General features: G+C 47.5%; 2 protein-coding genes across 5 annotated transcripts in view; one reads left to right on the top strand and one right to left on the bottom strand.

Moving 5' to 3' along the window:
* LOC134346516 (olfactomedin-like protein 2A) overlaps positions 1 to 5,191 on the bottom strand; it is a 43,695-nt gene extending 38,504 nt beyond the window's left edge. Inside the window, exons 1-2 of one of the 2 annotated variants that reach the window (XM_063047915.1) lie at positions 5,018 to 5,121; positions 2,311 to 2,529 (exon numbers count right to left, since the gene is read on the bottom strand). In XM_063047915.1, the coding sequence (XP_062903985.1) occupies positions 2,311 to 2,373 (63 nt within the window). In that variant the 5' untranslated portion in view covers positions 2,374 to 2,529; positions 5,018 to 5,121. Of the gene's footprint in view, positions 1 to 2,310; positions 2,530 to 5,017 lie in introns of both variants that reach the window. The other variant, XM_063047914.1, reaches the window with a different exon arrangement.
* The window catches only part of LOC134346517 (butyrophilin subfamily 1 member A1-like), a 34,732-nt gene continuing 20,332 nt past the window's right edge, over positions 5,013 to 19,412 (top strand). Inside the window, exons 1-4 of one of the 3 annotated variants that reach the window (XM_063047920.1) lie at positions 5,013 to 5,192; positions 15,245 to 15,340; positions 16,796 to 17,140; positions 18,785 to 19,069. In XM_063047920.1, coding sequence (XP_062903990.1) covers positions 15,280 to 15,340; positions 16,796 to 17,140; positions 18,785 to 19,069 — 691 coding nt within the window. In that variant the 5' untranslated portion in view covers positions 5,013 to 5,192; positions 15,245 to 15,279. Of the gene's footprint in view, positions 5,193 to 12,064; positions 12,286 to 12,406; positions 12,561 to 15,244; positions 15,341 to 16,795; positions 17,141 to 18,784; positions 19,070 to 19,412 lie in introns of those variants that run through there. The other 2 variants (XM_063047918.1, XM_063047919.1) reach the window with 2 other exon arrangements.

The raw sequence follows: 19,412 nt of genomic DNA on the forward strand, positions 1-19,412 counted from the left end.
CAATTCCAAAGCACCCAGACACAGAGAATGGTCAAAGGAGGAGGCTATTTGGCCTGTTGAATACCTGCCAACCCATAGTAAAGCAACTCCCAACCAAGATACTCCGTTTCAGCTTTATAAAACTCTTATTAAGCCGCATCTGAAGTATTGCACACGGTTCTGGTCACCCCACTGTAGGAATGGGGCTTTGGAGAGGGCGCACAAGAGGTTTACCAGGATGCTGCCTGGTTTAGAGGGCGTGTGCTCTAACGAGAGGGCAGAAAAACTCGAGTTGTTTTCTCTGGAGCAGCGGAGGCTGAGGGGAGACCTGATGGAGGATTATACAATTGTGAGAGGCACAGATAGAGACAGTATCTTTTCCTCAGGGTAGAAACATAGAAAACCTACAGCACAATACGGGCCCTTCAGCCCAAACATGTCCTTACTGTAGAAATTACCTAGGGTTACCCATTGCCCTCTATTTTTCTGAGCTCCATGTACCTGTCCAGGAGTCTTTTAAAAGACCCTATTGTATCCACCTCCACCGCAGCCGCCGGCCGCCCATTCCACGCACTCACCACTCTCTGTGTAAAAAACTTACCCCTGACATCTCTGTACCTATTCCCCAGCACCTTAAAACTGTGCCCTCTCATGTTAGTCATTTCAGCCCTGGGGAAAAGCCTCTGACTACCCACACGATCAATGCCTCTCATCATCTTATACATCTCTATCAGGTCACCTCTCATGCTCCATCGCTCCAAGGAGAAAAACCCAAGTTCACTCAACCTATTCTCATAAGGCATGCTCCCCAATCCAGGCAACATCCTTGTAAATCTCCTCTGCACCCTTTCTATGGCTTCCACATCCTCCCTGTAGTGAGGCGACCAGAACTGAGCACAGTACACCAAGTGGGGTCTGACTAGGGTCCTATATAGCTGCAACATTACCTCTCGGCTCCTAAACTCAATCCCACGATTGATGAAGGCCAATACACCGTATGCCTTCTTAACCCCAGAGTCAACCTGCGCAGCTGCTTTGAGTGCCCTATGGACTCGCACCCCAAGATCACTCTGATCCTCCACACTGCCAAGAGTCTTACCATTAATACCATATTCTGCCATCATATTTGACCTACCAGAATGAACCACTTCACACTTATCTGGGTTGAACTCTATCTGCAACTTCTCAGCTCAGTTTTGCATCCTATCAATGTCCCACTGTAACCTGTGACAACCCTCCAGACTATCCACAACACCCCCAATCTTTTTGTCATCAGCTACTTTGCTAACCCATCCCTCCACTTCCTCATCCAGGTCATTTATAAAAATCATGAAGAGTAAGGGTCCCAGAACAGATCCCTGAGGCACTCCACTGGTCACCGACCTCCATGCAGAATATGACCCGTCTACAACCACTCTTTGCCTTCTGTGGGCAAGCCAGTTCTGGATTCACAAAACAATGTCCCCTTGAATCCCATGATTCCTTACTTTCTCAATAAGCCTTGCATGGGGTATCTTATCAAATGCCTTGCTGAAATCCATATACACTACATCTACTGCTCTACCTTCAATGTGTTTAGTCACATCCTCAAAAAATTCAATCAAGCTCGAAAGGCACGACCTGCCTTTCACAAAGCCATGCTGTCTATTCCTAATCATATTATCCCTCTCCAAATGTTCATAAATCCTGCCTCTCAGGACCTTCTCCATCAACTTACAAACCACTGAAGTAAGACTCACCGGTCTATAATTTCCTGGGCTATCTCTACTCCCTTTCTTGAATAAGGGAACAACATCTACAACCCTCCAATCCTCTGGAACCTCTCCCGTCCCCATTGATGATTCAAGGATCATCACTAGAGGCTCAGCAATCTCCTCCTTCACCTCCCACAGAAGCCTGTCTTCCACCGAGATACAACACGGGGCGTCACGGGAGGTCGTTCCTGCCTGTGGCCACTGAACTTTGCAACTCCTCCCGTGGAAGGTCAGACACCCTGCGCCAATAGGCTGGTCCTGGACTTATTTCCATCTGGCATAGTTTGCATATTATTGTTTGATTGTTTGTGGTTTTTGTATTGCTATATTTATACTCTATTCTTGGTTGGCGCGGCTGTAACGAAACCCAGTTTCCCTCGGGATCAATAAAGTATATCTATCTATCTATCTTGTCCGGTCCTGGTGACTTATCCAACATGACGCTTTTCAAAAGCTCCAGCACAACCTTTTTGTTAATATCTACATGCTCAAGCTTTTCAGTCCGCTGTAAGTCAACCCTACAATTGCCAAGATCCTTTTCCGTAGTGAACACTGAAGCAAAGTATTAATTAAGTACCTCTGCTATCTCCTCCAGTTCCATACACGCTTTTCCACTGTCACACTTGATTGGTCTTGTCATGTCTTATCCTCTTGCTCTTCACATATTTGTAGAATGCCTTGGGGTTTTCCTTAATCCTACTCGCCAAGGCCTTCTCATGGCTCCTTCTGGCTCTCCTAATTTCATTCTTAAGCTCCTTCCTGCTAGCCTTATAATCTTCTAGATCTCTATCATCACCTAGAAATATTTAATACCAGAGAGGTAATTTCAAAGGAGATGTGAAGGGCAAGTTTTCAAGTCAAGTCAAGTTGCTTTTATTGTCATGTCAACCATAACTGCTGGTATAGTACACAATAAAAACAAAACAACATTCCTCCAGCACAATTCCTCTGAAACAACACAAAACTACACTAGACTACCTGAAACAACACAAGACTGCACTAGACTACGTGAAACAACACAAAACTGCACTAGACTCCGTGAAACAACACAAAACTGCACTCGACTACGTGAAACAACACAAAACTACACGAGACTACCTGAAATAACTCAAAACTACACTAGACTACCTGAACCAACACAAAACTACAGTAGACTACGTGAAACAACACAAAACTACACTAGACTACGTGAAACAACACAAAACTACACTAGACTACATGAAACAACACAAAACTACACTAGACTACGTGAAACAACACAAAACTACAGTAGACTACGTGAAACAACACAAAACTACACTAGACTACGTGAAACAACACAAAACTACACTCGACTACGTGAAACAACACAAAACTACACTAGACTACGTGAAACAACACAAAACTACACTAGACTACCTGAAACAACACAAAACTACACGAGACTACCTGAAACAACACAAAACTACACTAGACTACCTGAAACAACACAAAACTACACTAGACTACCTGAAGCAACACAAAACTACAGTAGACTACGTGAAACAACACAAAACTACACTAGACTACGTGAAACAACACAAAACTACACTAGACTACGTGAAACAACACAAAACTACACTAGACTACCTGAAACAACACAAAACTACACTAGACTACCTGAAACAACACAAAACTACACTAGACTACCTGAAACAACACAAAACTACACTAGACTACCTGAAACAACACAAAACTACACTAGACTACCTGAAGCAACACAAAACTACAGTAGACTACGTGAAACAACACAAAACTACACTAGACTACGTGAAACAACACAAAACTACACTAGACTACGTGAAACAACACAAAACTACACTAGACTACCTGAAACAACACAAAACTACACTAGACTACCTGAAACAACACAAAACTACACTAGACTACCTGAAACAACACAAAACTACACTAGACTACCTGAAACAACACAAAACTACACTAGACTACGTGAAACAACACAAAACTACACTAGACTACCTGAAACAACACAAAACTAGACTAGACTACATGAAACAACACAAAACTACACTAGACTTCAGGCCTGCACAGGACTACATAAAGTGCACAAAACAGTGTAAGACAGTACAATAATTAACAAACAAGACAATAGGCACAAAGGACAAATTACGATATAATAATAAATTATGCAAATGTAAACAATGTTTTAGCAGGAATTGAGAAAGAAATTAGCAAAAATTGCAAAGTGAGTGGAGTGGTGTTCAGTTGAGTGTGTGTGTGTGTGTGTGTTTGTGTGTGTGTGTGTGTGTGTGTGTGTGTGTGTGTGTGTGTGTGTGAGTGTGAGTGTGTGTGTGTGTGAGTGTGTGCGTGTGTGTGTGTGTGAGTGTGTGCGTGTGTGTGTGTGTGAGTGTGAGTGTGTGTGTGTGAGTGTGTGAGTGTGAATGTGTGTGTGTGAGTGTGAATGTGTGTGTGTGTGAGTGTGAGTGTGTGAGTGTGAGTGTGTGAGTGTGAGTGTGTGAGTGTGAATGTGTGTGTGTGAGTGTGAGCGTGTGTGAGTGTGAGTGTGAATGTGTGTGTGTGAGTGTGTGAGAGTGTGAGTGTGTGTGAGTGTGAATGTGTGTGTGTGTGTGTGTGTTGCTGTCAGACTAGACTAGACTCTGGGAGTTGGGGAGTCTAATGGTTTGGGGGTAGAAACTGTTACACAGAGTGCACTGCCTGGGTTGGCGATAGAGGCAGGCAGATACGGACATTGTGTGGGCAGGAGGGATTAGTTTAGTTGGCCATTTGATACTGAATTGGATCGGCACATCATTGTTCCTGTACTGTCTGTTCCATGTCTTCTCCATTTATTCGGCCAGTTCTCGACCATCGCGTCTGAGCCCAATAGCTTCCCCTCGAACCTTCTGCCGCAACGTTACTCGCGAACTCGCTCCTCCGCCGAGAGCAATACCTCTCCATGGATGGGGAGGAATTTCTTTAGCCAGAGGGTGGTGAATCTGTGGAATTCATTGCCACAGACGGATGCGGAGGTCAGGACGTTTGGGTTTATTTAAAGCGGAGGGTTAAAGGTTCTAAATTAGTCGGGGTTACAGGGAGAAGGCAGGAGAACTGTTTGAGAGCGATAATAAATTATCCATGATGAATGACAGAGTAGACATGACGGGCCGAATGACTAACTCGGCTCCTGAGATGGTCGTACGTCCGCCCCACCCTGCCAGCTCGCCCGGGACATCGCCGGTTTGACCCTTGAGCGGCGGGCCGGAGAATGAGCGCCGTCCCGGGACGTGCGCCGGCTGATTGCTTACCTGGGCGAGGCGAGTGAGAACCGACAGGAAGAGCAGCCGGGAGACGCAGCGCACAGCCCGCATCCTGGACAGCCTGGTGGTCCTCACCGCCCGGGACACCCGAGTCCGGAAGCAGGTTCATCGGCAGCGAGGGACTCCATCCTGTAAAGGGGGAGACGGGAGGGAGGAAGCTGAGGTGAGGTACCTCTACGGGCTACAGCGCCTTCGCCCCGGCTGCGGTGCCACGCTGATGCCAAGGTGTGTCTGGTCTCAGTCGGGACCGCACACGGTCCAAGCGTCACACCTGGAGAATTCTAACAGGACCCCCTCCCTCCGGGAATCTCCTCCTCCTCCTCCTCCTTCTCTCTCTGCGCGCTCAACCCAGCCGTGCCCGCGGAGCCCGGCATCGGCACCAGCTATGCTGGAGCATTGACCATTTACACCGGGCCAGTGACGCCCCCTGGCCGCGGTCAGCGAGTCCCACAGCGCGGAACCTTTAATCCGCGCCGAACTGGGAATCTGCCAAGTCCAATCGGCCAGCACCCGGACCGTGGCCCTCCCGTCCCTGTACCGATCCAAACTTCCCTTGAACGTCGACCACTTCTTCACCTTTAACCCATGACCCATGATCTCTGGTGCAGTCTTTTCCAACCTCAGTGGATTCAGAATCAGAATCAGCTTTATTATCACCGGCGTGTGTCGTGAAATCTGTTAACCTAGCAGCAGCAGTTCAATGCAATACATAATCCAGAAGAAAAAAAACACAAATAAATAAATAAATAAACCGATTACAGTATAGCTATATTGAATAGATTAAAAATCATGCAAAAAACAGAAATAATATATATTGAGAAAGTGAGGTAGTGTTCAAAGGTTGAATGTCCATTTAGGAATCGGATGGCAGCGAGGAAGAGGCTGTTCCTGTGTGTGTGCCGTCAGGTACATGGAGCTTAGAAAGATAGAGGGCTATGGAGAAGTCTAGTAATTTCTAAGGTAAGGACATGTTCGGCACAACTTTGTGGGCCGAAGGGCCGGTATTGTGCTGTAGGTTTTCTGTGTTTCTGTACCTCAGACCTGATGGTAACAGTGAGCAAAGGGCAAAAAGCCTGCTAGCATTTACCCTGTCTGCATCCCTCATAATTTTGTATACCTCTATCAAATCTTTCATTCTCCTACACTCCAGGGAGTAAAGTCCTCACCTTTCCCTATAACTCAGGTCCTCAAGTCCAGGCAACATCCTTGTAAATTTTCTTTTCAATCTTTCAAACCTACTGCCATCTTTCCTACAGGTAAGTGACCAGAACTGCCCACCATACGCCAGATTAGGCCACAACAACGTGTTAAACAAGTTCAACTAATATCCCAACTCGTGTACTCAGTGTTTTGATTTATGAAGGTGCCAAAGGCCTTCCTGATTACTTTATCTACAACTATGGATCTGTAGTTCGAGATTCCTCCGCCCTACCCCTCACTGTGTAAGTTCTACCTCAGTGTTTCCTCCCAAAGTACAACATGTTTGCATTAAATTCCGGCTGGTCCAGCTCCTGCTGTAAGCTTTGACGTTCTTCCTCAGCGTGCTCTACACCCCCAATCTTGGTTCCTTTACTGCCCGTTACATTGCTGGAGCTTAGGGCAGCAATGGAGGTCCTCCAGCTCTGTCTGTCCTTGGCCATCTTCTCTATTGTGTCCAGGTGTGGTTCAGGGCCCTCATTTCGGCCTCTATGGTACAGCTCCAAGTTGTCTTTGGTCTCCCACATTTCCTCTGCCCCTCAGGGGTACAATTACCCACTGGCTTGACGCTGGAGTCAGCCTCTCTTCTCATCGCGTGCCCAGTCCATCTCCAGCGTTTCCTCATGATGATTGTGGCCTTGTCCTCTTGATGACAATGAAGGAGAAGAGTGTGGTTGGAGATCTTTCTTGGCCAGAAGGTATGAAGGATCTTCTGGTGGCTTGCTGTGTGAAATGGTAACAACTTGACAAGGTCGCTGTCTGTCATGTGCCAGCATTCTGACCCGTACTGGAGTGTGGACAGAAAGGACAGCTTCCCCGTGGTGTGGACACTGTACTTAGTTGTTCTGAGCCCCGATCTTCCTGTCACCCCGAATTTGCTGATCCAGTTATCAATTATCATCCAGATCATTGATATAGATAACAACCATCAATGGACCCAGCATCGATCCCTGTGGCACATCAGTAGTCACAGTCAATGGGACGACCATCTCCTACCGCTCTCTGGCTTCTTCCACAAAGCCATTGCTGAATCCAATTTACTATCTCATAGTTATAGTCATACTTTATTGATCCCGGGGGAAGTTGGTTTTCATTACAGTTGCACCATAAATAATAAATAGTAATAAAACCATAAATAGTTACATAATAATATGTAAATTATGCCGGGAAATAAGTCCAGGACCAGCCTATTGGTTCAGGGTGTCTGACCCTCCAAGGAAGGAGTTGTAAAGTTTGACGGCCACAGGCAGGAATGACTTCCTATGACACTCAGTGTTGCATCTCGGTGGAATGAGTCTCTGGCTGAATGTACTCCTGTGCCCAACCAGTACATTATGTAGTGGATAAGAGACATTGTCCAAGATGGCATGCAACTTAGACAGCATCCTCTTTTCAGACACCACCGTCAGAGAGTCCAGTTCCATCCCCACAACGTCACTGGCCTTACGAATGAGTTTGTTGATTCTGTTGGTGTCTGCTACCCTCAGCCTGCTGCCCCAGCACACAACAGCAAACATGATAGCACTGGCCACCACCGACTCGTAGAACATCCTCAGCATCGTCCGGCAGATGTTAAAGGACCTCAGTCTCCTCAGGAAATAGAGACGGCTCTGACCCTTCTTGTAGACAGCCTCAGTGTTCTTTGACCAGTCCAGTTTATTGTCAATTCATATCCCCAGGTATTTGTAATCCTCCACCATGTCCACACTGACCCCCTGGATGGAAACAGGGGTCACTGGTACGTTAGCTCTCCTCAGGCCTACCACCAGCTCCTTAGTCTTTTTCACATTAAGCTGCAGATAATTCTGCTCACACCATGTGACAAAGTTTCCTACCATAGTTTCCTACCTTTTGACGCCCTACCATCAGGCAGCGGGCACCGCAGCATTAGACAAGGACTGTTAGGATGGGAAACGGCTTCTTCCCCCAGGGTGTGAGACTACCGAACTCCCTGCCAACACCCACATCTCATCACATATGAAGCTCCAGTAGTATAAGACTGTTTACTATTTGACTGATGTCATAAATGCACTTGTGCTAAATATCAATCTTCTGGAATATATTTCATTATTTGATGTAATATTACTTTACGTGTTGTGCACCTTGGTACATAGGAACATTGTTCCATTTGGCAGTGTGCACGTACATGATGATGAACTTTCTTTCTTTTTCAACCTTTTTATTAAGTTTCAGATTAATATACATAACAATATTAATGATACAAAGAGATCGGTGTAACATTGATAATGGTTAACATATACAAGTAAAATTAGAGTAAAATATATAATTCAATCCTCTCAATCTCTAAGCAATTGAAAGTGAAAAAAGAATTTTATAAAGAACTGCCTAAACTAAAAAAAAATAAAACTCGGATGTCCTATTCCTTTGGATAAGAACATTATTTGTCATTAACTCCACTCCTCCGTAGATAAACAAAGCAACACTCACAACACGCTGGAGGAACTCAGCAGGTCGGGCAGCATCCGCGGGAACGATCAGTCGACGTTTCGGGCCGGGGATCCTTCATCAGGACTGAAGAGGGAAGGGGCAGAGGCCCTATAAAGAAGGTGCTGGGAGGGCCTCTGCCCCTTCCCTCTTCAGTCCTGATGAAGGGTTCCGGCCCGAAACGTTGACTGATCGTTTCCACAGATGCTGCCTGACCTGCTGAGTTCCTCCAGCGTGTTGTGAGTGTTGCTTTGACCCCAGCATCTGCAGATTATTTTGTGTTTAGATAAACAAAAGATTATTAGAAAAAGGGTTTGAAAAGGGTCAACTTACATCATATGAAAATGTTGAATAAACGGTCTCCAGGTTTTTTTCATATTTAACTGAAGAATCAAACACACCACACCTAATTTTTTCCGGGTTTAAACATAATATAGTTTGCGAAAACCATTAAAAAGTAGCAGGAGGATCAGAATCTTTCCATTTAAGTAAGATGGATCTTTTAGCTATTAGTGTAACAAATGCAATCAAACGGGAAGCAGAAAAGGAGGAACTTGAATTTGACACTCGATGTGGAGACTGAGGAAAGCCAACGTACCAAACACCCCGTCTACCTGTGACGCCACTTTCAGAGAACTGTGTACTTGCACTCCGAGGTCGTTCAGCACTCAACTCTGCATTCAACATTGGGTGAGCGGAGGAGCCACAGAGTGGTAGCAGATGGTTGCCTCTCTGACTGGAGCCTGTAACTGGTGGAGAGCTTCAGGGATCCGTACTGGGTCAGTGGTTGTTTGTCATCTATATCAATGATCTGAATGGTAGTATGGTTGACTGATGACACCAAGGTGAGGGTGTAGTGGACAACAAGGAAGACTATCAATGCTCGCAGCGGGATCTGGACCAGCTGGAAAAATAGGCTAAAAATTGGCAGATTGAATTCAATGCAGACAAGTGCGAGGTGTCGCACTTTGGGAGGACAAACCAGAGTAGGTCTCACATGGTGAAGTTCTGAGGAGTGCAGTGGAACAGAGGGATCTGGGAATAGAGTCTGGGAGTTACGTTGCTGCTTGCGAGAACTCCAGTTAGGCTGCAAGTGAACTATTGCACTCTGTTCTGGTCCGTGTGGTTCAGCAAGGTTGTGCAGGCTTCAGAAAGCGAACAGAAGAGGCTCACCAGGATGCTGTCTGATTTACAGAATACGTGTTATATGGACAGGTTGGACAAAGTTGGTTGCTTTCTCTGGACTGGTGGAGGCTGAGGGAAGATCTGATAGAGATTTACTTTTTTAAACCAAAATAAACTTTACTCATGCAACACACACAAAATGCTGGTGGAACGCAGCAGGCCAGGCAGCATCTATAGGAAGAGGTACAGTCAATGTTTCGGGCCGAGACCCTTCGCCAGGACTAACTGAAAGAAGGGATAGCAAGAGATTTGAAAGTGGGGGGAAGGGGAGATCTGAAATGATAGGAGAAGACAGGAGGGGGAGAGATGAAGCTAAGAGCTGGAAAGTTGATTGGCAAAAGGGACATAGAGCTGGAGAAGGGAGAGGATCATGGGACGGGAGACCTAGGGAGAAAGAAAGGGGGAGGGGAGTGCCAGAGGAAGATGGAGAGCAGGCAAGGAGTTATAGTGAGAGGGACAGAGGGAGAAAAAAGAGACAGAGAAGAAAAGGGGGAAAAAAAGATGATAAATAAATAAATACATAAGGGATGGGGTAAGAAGGGGAGGAGGGGCATTAATGGAAGTTAGAGAAGTCAATGTTCATGCCATCAGGTTGGAGACTACCCAGACGGAATATAAGGTGTTGTTCCTCCAACCTGAGTGTGGCTTCATCTTGACAGTAGAGGAGGCTGTGGACAGACATATCAGAATGTGAATGGGACGTGGAATTAAAATGTGTGGCCACTGGGAGATCCTGCTTTCTTTGGCGGACAGAGCGTAGGTGTTCAGCGAAATGGTCTCCCAGCCTGCGTTGAGTCTTGCCAAAACATCTTTACAAGAATAAACTGTGCAACATTGATTAATTCTTAGATTCATAGACAAAGTGTAACGTAGAGTTCAATAAAGGTTTATGTAGAGTTCAATTACATTTCAAATAATAGCGCTGTTGCCAAAGGTTTGTAAGATTGTGAGAAGCATGAATAGAGAGCGTCTATTGGTAAATTGGATTAGTAAGTATGTTAGGATAGGTGGTGTTGTGGATAATGAGGTAGGTTTTCAAAACTTGCAGAGAGATTTAGGACAGTTAGAAAAGTGGGCTGAAAGATGGCAGATGGAGTTTAATGCTGAAAAATGTGAGGTGCTATATTTTGGTAGAACTAATCAAAATAGGACATACATGGTAAATGGTAGGGCATTAAAGAATGCTGTAGAACAGAGGGATCTAGGAATAATGGTGCATAGTTCCCTGAAGGTGGAATCTCATGTGGATGGGGTGGTGAAGAAAGCTTTTGGTTTGCCGGCCTTTATTAATCAGAGCATTGAGTAGAGGAGTTGGGATGTAATGTTGAAATTGTATAAGGCATACTTAAGGCCAAATCTGGAGTATTGTATACAGTTCTGGTCACCAAATTATAGGAAAGATGTCAGTAAGATTGAGAGAGTACAGAGGAGGTTTACTAAAATGTTGCCTGGGTTTCATCTCCTAAGTTACAGAGAAAGGTTGAACAAGTTGGGTCTTTATTCTTTGGAGCGTAGAAGGTTGGGAGGAGACTTAATAGAGGTGTTTAAAATTATGAGGGGGATTGATAGAGTTGACGTGGTTAGACTTTTTCCATTCAGAGTGGGGAAGATTCAAACAAGAGGGCATGAGTTGAGAATTAGAGGACAAAAGTTTAGGAGTAACATGAGGGGGAACTTCTTTACTCAGAGAGTGGGAGCTGTGTGGAACGAGCTTCCAGCAGAAGTGGTTGAGGCGGGTTCGATGTTGTCGTTTAAAGTTAAACTGGACAGCTATATGGACAGGAAAGGAATGGAGGGTTATGGGCTGAGTGCAGGTCGGTGGGAATAGGATAGGGTAAGAGTTCGGTACGGACTAGAAGGGCCGAGATGTCCTGTTTCCGTGCTGCAATTGTTATATGGTCTCATAATCTTATTCCCTGGACTGAAATGCCTAATACCAGAGAGCATGCATTTCAGAAACAACTTCTTCCCCTCCGCCATCAGATATCTGAATCGATTCTATTGTGTTTACTGGGAATGCCCGCAAGAATATGAATCTATGGGGTGATAAATGGTGACATTATGTACTTTGAATTTTGGTAGAGGCAGGTACGATGGGACTCCTAGACGTCCGGCGATGGAGACAAATATCGCGTAGACAGAAGGGAATACTTTACTCGGGTGTTTGCCCTTCGCCCTGTTGTAAATAAGATGAATTTGCAGGACTGTTTCGGGACATTATGGGTGCGATGCGCACCCACTCTCCGTTCATGTGCTGCTGACAATCCCTTTAAGACGCCGCTCCCTTCCGCTGTAAAATTTGGCCGACGTTTCAAACCAGGCAAAAGTGAAACTGATCGCCCGTCTCAATTCCCGAAGCCTGAGCGGCTGTCCCACCGGGGGAAGTGAATGGGGCGAGCGGCGCCGTGGTGAGGCCGGCGGTGGAGCGGGTGAGTGGGAGAAGGGGGACTCGGGGTCGCTCCGAGAGCGCTCGGGGCCGCGATCCGCCATCCGCTTCTGTTGCGCCCGGCCCAGCGCCTGAAATACACGGCAGGGCGGCGCCTCCGCCACCAGCAGCAGCCGGGGGAAGCGGCCCCTCGAGCCCGTGTCTGAGCTCCAGCCGGGACCCACACGGTGCCGGTGGTGGCTGCAGCCGCCGGTGCTCCGGGTATGCCCGCTCGGCGGACCGTGGCCTGAACCGTGGAAGGTCGAACTTGGGGGCAAGGTACAGGGTACAGGGTACGGGGTTGTGGGGGACAGGGTCCATGCCCGTGAATCCCTCAGAGTCGCCGTGCAGGTTGCTAGGGTGGTTAGGAAGGCCTTCATTAGTCAGCTAGCGGACTGAGTTCGGGAGCCGGGTGCCGGGAGCCCGACGTCGGCCCCCTGGGCCTCCAGTCGCCATAGTAGTAATAGAGGTAATGTTCGACCGCAAGACGTAGGAGCAGAATTAGGCCATTTGGCCCATCTAGTCTGCCCTGGCTGATCTCCCCCCCCCCCCAGCCACACTCCACAACCTTCTCCCCATGACCTTTGATGCCGTGTCCAATCCAGAACCGGTCAAGCTCTGGCTGACATACACCCCACGACCTGGCCTCCACAGCCGCCCTGGGGTAATATATCCCACAAATTCACCAGCTTCTGGCCAAATAACATTTTTCCGCGTTTCTGTTTTTAAAAAGGGCGCCCCCCGCCCCATCCTGAGGCTGTGCCCCCTCTTGCAGCTCTACAAAACCCCCGGTTCAACCACGCCCGGAATATTCTGTTCTGGCCGCATGCTGGGAAGGATTTTAAGAGGGTGCAGAGGAGGTTTACCAGGATGCTGCCTGGACTAGAGAATAGCTTTAGTGAGGTTGGGCTATTCCCTTTGGAGCGAAGGCGGATCAGAGAGGTTTGGAAGGGTGTGGAAACATCGATGGGGTTAGGCAGAATAACAGTTCGGCACCAACTAGATGGGCGGAAGGGTCTGTTTCTGTGCTGTGACCCAATCCCTGGAGGGGAGGCCACAGGTAAAAATAAAGAAAGGCATTCCAAATCTTTGCATGGAATGTACCAAGGCTGGTGCAAGGGAGGACAAGGGAATGTTGTCCGAGCAAGCAAAGGGTGTGGAGACAGGATAGCTGAGAGGTGTTGGGCCTGTAATGGATTACACGCCTTTGTCAGGGTAGCAGAGTGGTTAGTGTCACCCTTTACAGTGCCAGAGAATAAATCGCTGACACTTCGCATGGCAGGGATATAATGCTGAGACTCTATAAGGCATCGGTCAGTATTATGAGCAGTTTTCCGCCCCTTATCGAAGAAAAGATGTACTGGCATTGGAGAGGGTCCAGAGAAGGTTCGGGAGAATGATCCTGGGAACGAAAGGGTTAACATATGAGTGTTTAATGGCTCTGTGCCTGTACTCACTGAAATTTTGAAGAATGAGGTGAGATCTCACTGAAATCTATCGAATTGTACTCACTGAAATTTTGAAGAATGAGGTGAGATCTCACTGAAATCTATCGAATATTGAAAGGCCAAGATAGAGTGGACGTGGAGAGGATGCTTCCTACAGTTGGGGAGTCTAGGGCCGGGGGTACAGACTCAGAACAGAGGGACGTCCGTTAGAATGGAGATGAGGAGGAATTTCCTTAGCCGGAGGGTGGTGAATCTGTGGAATTCAGACAGCTGTGGAGAAGAGGACCCCAGGAGGTGAAGGGTGGGTGAGAGGGGAACCGGATGGAGGGATGGAAAAAGACAGAAGGCAGGCGGGGTAGACATTACTGGAAGTTAGAGAAATCGATTCCGGTCCTGACGAAGGGTCTCGGCCCAAAATATCAACTGTTTATTCCTGTCCTGGGCGGCAGTGTTAGCTGTGAGGAGGATGCTAAGAGGATGCAGGGTGACTTGGATAGGTTAGGTGAGTGGGCAAATTCATGGCAGATGCAATTTAATGTGGATAAATGTGAGGTTATCCACTTTGGTGGCAAAAACAGGAAAACAGATTATTATCTGAATGGTGGCTGATTAGGAAAAGGGGAGGTGAACGAGACCTGGGTGTCATTATACACCAGTCATTGAAAGTGGGCATGCAGGTACAGCAGGCGGTGAAAAAGGCGAATGGTATGCTGGCATTTATAGCGAGAGGATTCGAGTACAGGAGCAGGGAGGTACTACTGCAGTTGTACAAGGCCTTGGTGAGACCACACCTGGAGTATTGTGTGCAGTTTTGGTCCCCTAATCTGAGGAAAGACATTCTTGCCATAGAGGGAGTACAAAGAAGGTTCACCAGATTGATTCCTGGGATGGCAGGACTTTCATATGATGAAAGACTGGATCGACTAGGCTTATACTCACTGGAATTTAGAAGATTGATGGGGGATCTTATTGAAACATAAAATCCTGAAGGGATTGGACAGGCTAGATGCAGGAAGATTGTTCCCGATGTTGGGGAGGTCCAGAACGAGGGGTCACAGTTTAAGGATAAAGGGGAAGCCTTTTAGGACTGAGATTAGGAAGAAACTTCTTCACACAGAGAGTGGTGAATCTGTGGAATTCTCTGCCACAGGAAACAGTTGAGGCCAGTTCATTGCCTATATTTAAGAGGGAGTTAGATATGGCCCTTGTGGCTAAAGGGATGAGGGGGTATGGAGGGAAGGCTGGTACAGGGTTCTGAGTTGGATGATCAGCCATGATTATAATAAATGGCGGTGCAGGCTCGAAGGGCCGAATGGCCTACTCCGGCACCTATTTTCTATGTTTCTATGTCCTTAAATGCTGCCTAACCCGCTGAGTTCCTGCAGCATTTTGAGTGTGTTCCTGAAGATTTCCACGTCTGCAGAAACTCTGCCGTTTCTTGTGGGGCGATGAGGGTGAGCAGATTGGCTCTTCCTGTTCTGGATAACAATCCTGGTGGGGAATTCTGCCTTTCAGGCTGTGTCCAGGCGGCAGTGTGACAGTTTGCTGTGATGGAGACCTCAATGTTGCTGCCCCTCCTCGTCCTCGGTATCATCCAACAAGTCCAGACTGGTGAGTGACTCTCGTGCCTCTGTTAAGAGTGTGTGCTGGGCCGGCCTGCCTTCTGCGTGCAGTTGGCCCGGTGTGGGATCAGTTTTGGTGACCGTGCTCGTGAATCTGATTGGTTTTTGATGGGAGAGGGTGTTGCCATTGTCTCTCCACACCCTCCCACTCTTCCTCCATCCCCCTGCCCATCTCCCCCATTAACCCCTACACCATCAATCCTCTGATTGGTGGTCAGTGTCAAATGCTCTGACCTTTGCATCAAAGACATGAGATAACTTATGTACACAGATTGAATGTCTATCCATAAAGTGACAGTAGGTACAGGAGTGTCTGTCCATAAAGTGACTGACAGGGAATGATAAGGTAGTGGAGGGGCGGGTGTGCTAGTGGCTGGAACATCATGAAGGATCCCACCCACCCATCCTGCTCTTGGACTGTTTGTCCCTCTCCCATCAGGGAGGAGGCTATGTAGCATCCACACCAGGACCACCAGACTCAAAAACAGTGACTTTCCCCAAGCAGTGAGGCTGATCAACACCTCCACCCACTAACCCACCCCTCCACATCCCCAACCACCACTACTTTATCATTTCCTCTCAGTCACTTTATGGACATGCAGTCAATCTCTGTATATCTCTGGTCTAAGAACACCGAGGCTGTCTACAAGAAGGGTCAGAGCCGTCTCTATTTCCTGAGGAGACTGAGGTCCTTTAACATCTGCTGGACGATGCTGAGGATGTTCTACAGGTCTGTGGTGGCCAGTGCTATCATGTTTGCTGTTGTGTGCTGGGGCAGCAGGCTGAGGGTAGCAGACACCAACAGAATCAACAAACTCATTCGTAAGGCCAGTGACGTTGTGGGGATGGAACTAGACTCTCTGACAGTGGTGTCTGAAAAGAGGATGCTGTCTAAGTTGCAGGCCATCTTGGACAATGTCTCCCATCCACTACATAATGTACTGGTTGGGCACAGGAGTACATTCAGCCAGAGACTCATTCCACCGAGATGCAACACAGAGCGTCATAGGAAGTCATTCCTGCCTGTGGCCATCAAACTTTACAACTCCTCCCTTGGTGGGTCAGACACCCTGAGCCAATAGGCTGGTCTGGACTTATTTCCTGGCATAATTTACATATTACTATTTAACTATTTGTGGTTTTATTACTATTTATTATTTATGGTGCAACTGTAACGAAAACCAATTTCCCCCGGGATCAATAAAGTACTACTTTATCATTTCCTGTCTGTCACTTTATGGACATGCAGTCAGTCTCTGTATATTAATCTATCTGTTATATTCATGTTTATTGTGTTTTTATTGTTGTGCTATTTTCTGCTGCATTGGATGGGGAGTAACTATTTTGTTTTGCTTTAGACTTGGGTACTGGAAATGTCATTAAACAATCTTGAACCGCCGTGTACAAATGCCATCAGTAATTTCAGGCTCCCTTGTTGTTGCAGCGGGGTTAAAGGTGACTTGTTCCCCATATCCGATACTGGCAGAAGTCGGCTCCCAAGTGATGCTGGAATGCCAGGTGGTCCCCACCATGGACCTTCAGAACAAGGAGATCCGCTGGACGAAGGACGAAACCCTGGTGCACCTCCACCGCTTCGGACAGGATGAGAACAACCAGCAGGGTGCCATGTTTCGGGGCCGCACCCAGCTCTTCAAGGACCAGTTCCGCACAGGCAACGTCTCACTGTTGCTGCACAGTGTCAAGCTGTCGGACCGCGGCAGCTACAACTGCTTCGTCGAGGTGGCGCCCGACAACAACCACGATTCCAATGTCAGACTGAATGTTACCAGTGAGTACCCCAACACACCCACCTCCACAACTGCCCCGCCCGACACCGTTCTCTCCCCCCCCCCGGGATCCTTTTACATTTTCCTCCAATCCAAGGAAGAGGTAAATCCACCATCTTCCCCTCCCTCATCCTCTTCTCCCTGTCTGTGCTTTCAATGTACAGGCAGGGGCAAGTTGGAACGTGAGGCAGGCTGTCTTAAATGAGTTAAGATGTATATTCAGTGGCCATTTTATTAGGTGCACCTGCTCAGTAATGCAAATATCTAATCAGCCAATCACGTGGCAGCAGCTCAATGCGTAGAAGCATGCAGGCACGGTCAAGAGGTTAAGTTGTTGTTCGGACCAAACATGAGAATGGGGGAAGAAAAGTATTCTAAATGATTTTGACCGTGGAATGGTCATTGGTGCCAGTCAGGGTAGTTTGAATATTCGAAACTACTGATCTCCTGGGGTTCTCATGCAAACAGTCTCTGGTGTTTACAGAGAATGGTGAGAGAAACTGGGGGGAAAACATCCAGTGAGCTGCAGTTCTGTGGGTGAAAACGCCTTGTTCATGAGAGAGTTCAGAGGAGAATGGTCTGACTGGTTCAAGCTGACAGGAGGGCAACAGTAACTTAAGTGACTATGTGTTACAAACAGCGTCGTGCAGGGGAACATCTCTGAATGTGCAACGTGTCAAACCGGAAGTGGACGGGCTTGGGCCAGGATGTAGTGCTGACCTTTTAACTTGCTAACCTGCCGCCTATAAAGAGTTTATATGTTCTCCTTGTGGCTGTGTGGGTTTCCTCCGGGTGTCCTGGTTTCCTCCCATGGTCCAGAGATAAATGTACCAGTTGGTAAGTTAACTGATTAGGCTGGGGTTGCTGGCCGGCGTGGCTTGAAGAGGCAGAACTGTCTGTTTCACACAGTATCTCAATAAATAAATAAATGCCAATTCAATCAAACCCTTCCCTCCCACACAGCCTCCATTTTCCTTTCATCCAAGTCTCTTAAATGACCCAGATGTCTCTACTAGGGCATTCCACACACTGGGGGGAAGGACCTCTGACCTCTGATGAAGGATGAGAGCTGACTTGCTGGAGGCGTGCAAGATACGAGATCCAGATAGGTTGGACAGTCAGAGACTTTCTCCAGGGTGGAAATGCCAAATTCAAGGGGGCGTAATGTTAACGCGATTGGAGGAAAGTCGGGGGGGGGGCGGGTGGTGGGATGTCAGATGTAAGTGTATGTTTATTTTTAAACACACGTGCCTTCGCTGGTGAGACTAGAACCAGGATATACAAGCTTCAAGATTTGGGGGAGTAGATTTAGGATGGAGATGAAGAGAAACTTTTCCCCAGAGGGTATAATTCAGTCTGGGGAAGCAGTAGAGGTACACCTTTAAATATATTTAAAACAGTTTGATAGGTTTTTGCATAACGAGGGTGAAGGGTTCTGGGGAAAAGGTTGACTGGTGGAACCAAGTCCACGGTTAGATCAGCCATGATCCTTCTGAAGAAAGGCCCGTGGTCACAGGGTAGTTACAGAGGGTGACAGGAGTTGAACCCAAGTTGCCTATGCCATAATAACGAGGTGCTAACCACTACGTCGTCATCCCTGGGCCTGCTTCTTGCCTTGATGCCCCCGATATCCTTGTACCCTGCAGGTGTGGGTGAACCGCCCTCCATCGACCTGCACCAGTACACGGGAAACGGAATCAAGCTGGTGTGCGAAACCGAGCAGTGGTTCCCCACTCCCAAGGTGACGTGGAGTGACCCGAGCAAGAGGCCCTTGCCCCAGGAACCCCACACCATTTTCGAAATAAACCCGAAGGGTTTCTCCCAGGCGCGCAGCATCGTCGAGGTGACGGCAGACTCTGGGAACAGCTACACTTGCCAGGTGCAGAACATGGTCATCAATCGGACTCTCACTGCGGAGTTCAACGTGCCAGGTCAGTGATTCGCCTCTCTCTGTGCACGGGCTGGGGGGTCTCTGCGGGTCGGCCGGGTACAATCGCACCATCTCTGCTCTTGATCGCAGCACTTTCTTGGTGAATGAAACATTCATAATGCAGCGAATTGGGACACATTGGGGTAGTACATTTTGGGCCAATTAAGTGCCTGCTCCAATTAGCCCAAGTTTCATGGTAATAGTTAGAAGATCTGTTTTGTAATTATGTAAAGTGGAAAAAGGTGGTCAAAGTGAAATGGGTCCCTTGGAGGATGAGAAGCGGGAATTGATATTGGGTAATGAGGAAACAGCCGAAGGTTTGAATGACTATTTTGTGCAACAAA

Source organism: Mobula hypostoma, chromosome 5 (assembly GCF_963921235.1).
Source record: "Mobula hypostoma chromosome 5, sMobHyp1.1, whole genome shotgun sequence".
NCBI lineage: Eukaryota > Metazoa > Chordata > Chondrichthyes > Myliobatiformes > Myliobatidae > Mobula > Mobula hypostoma.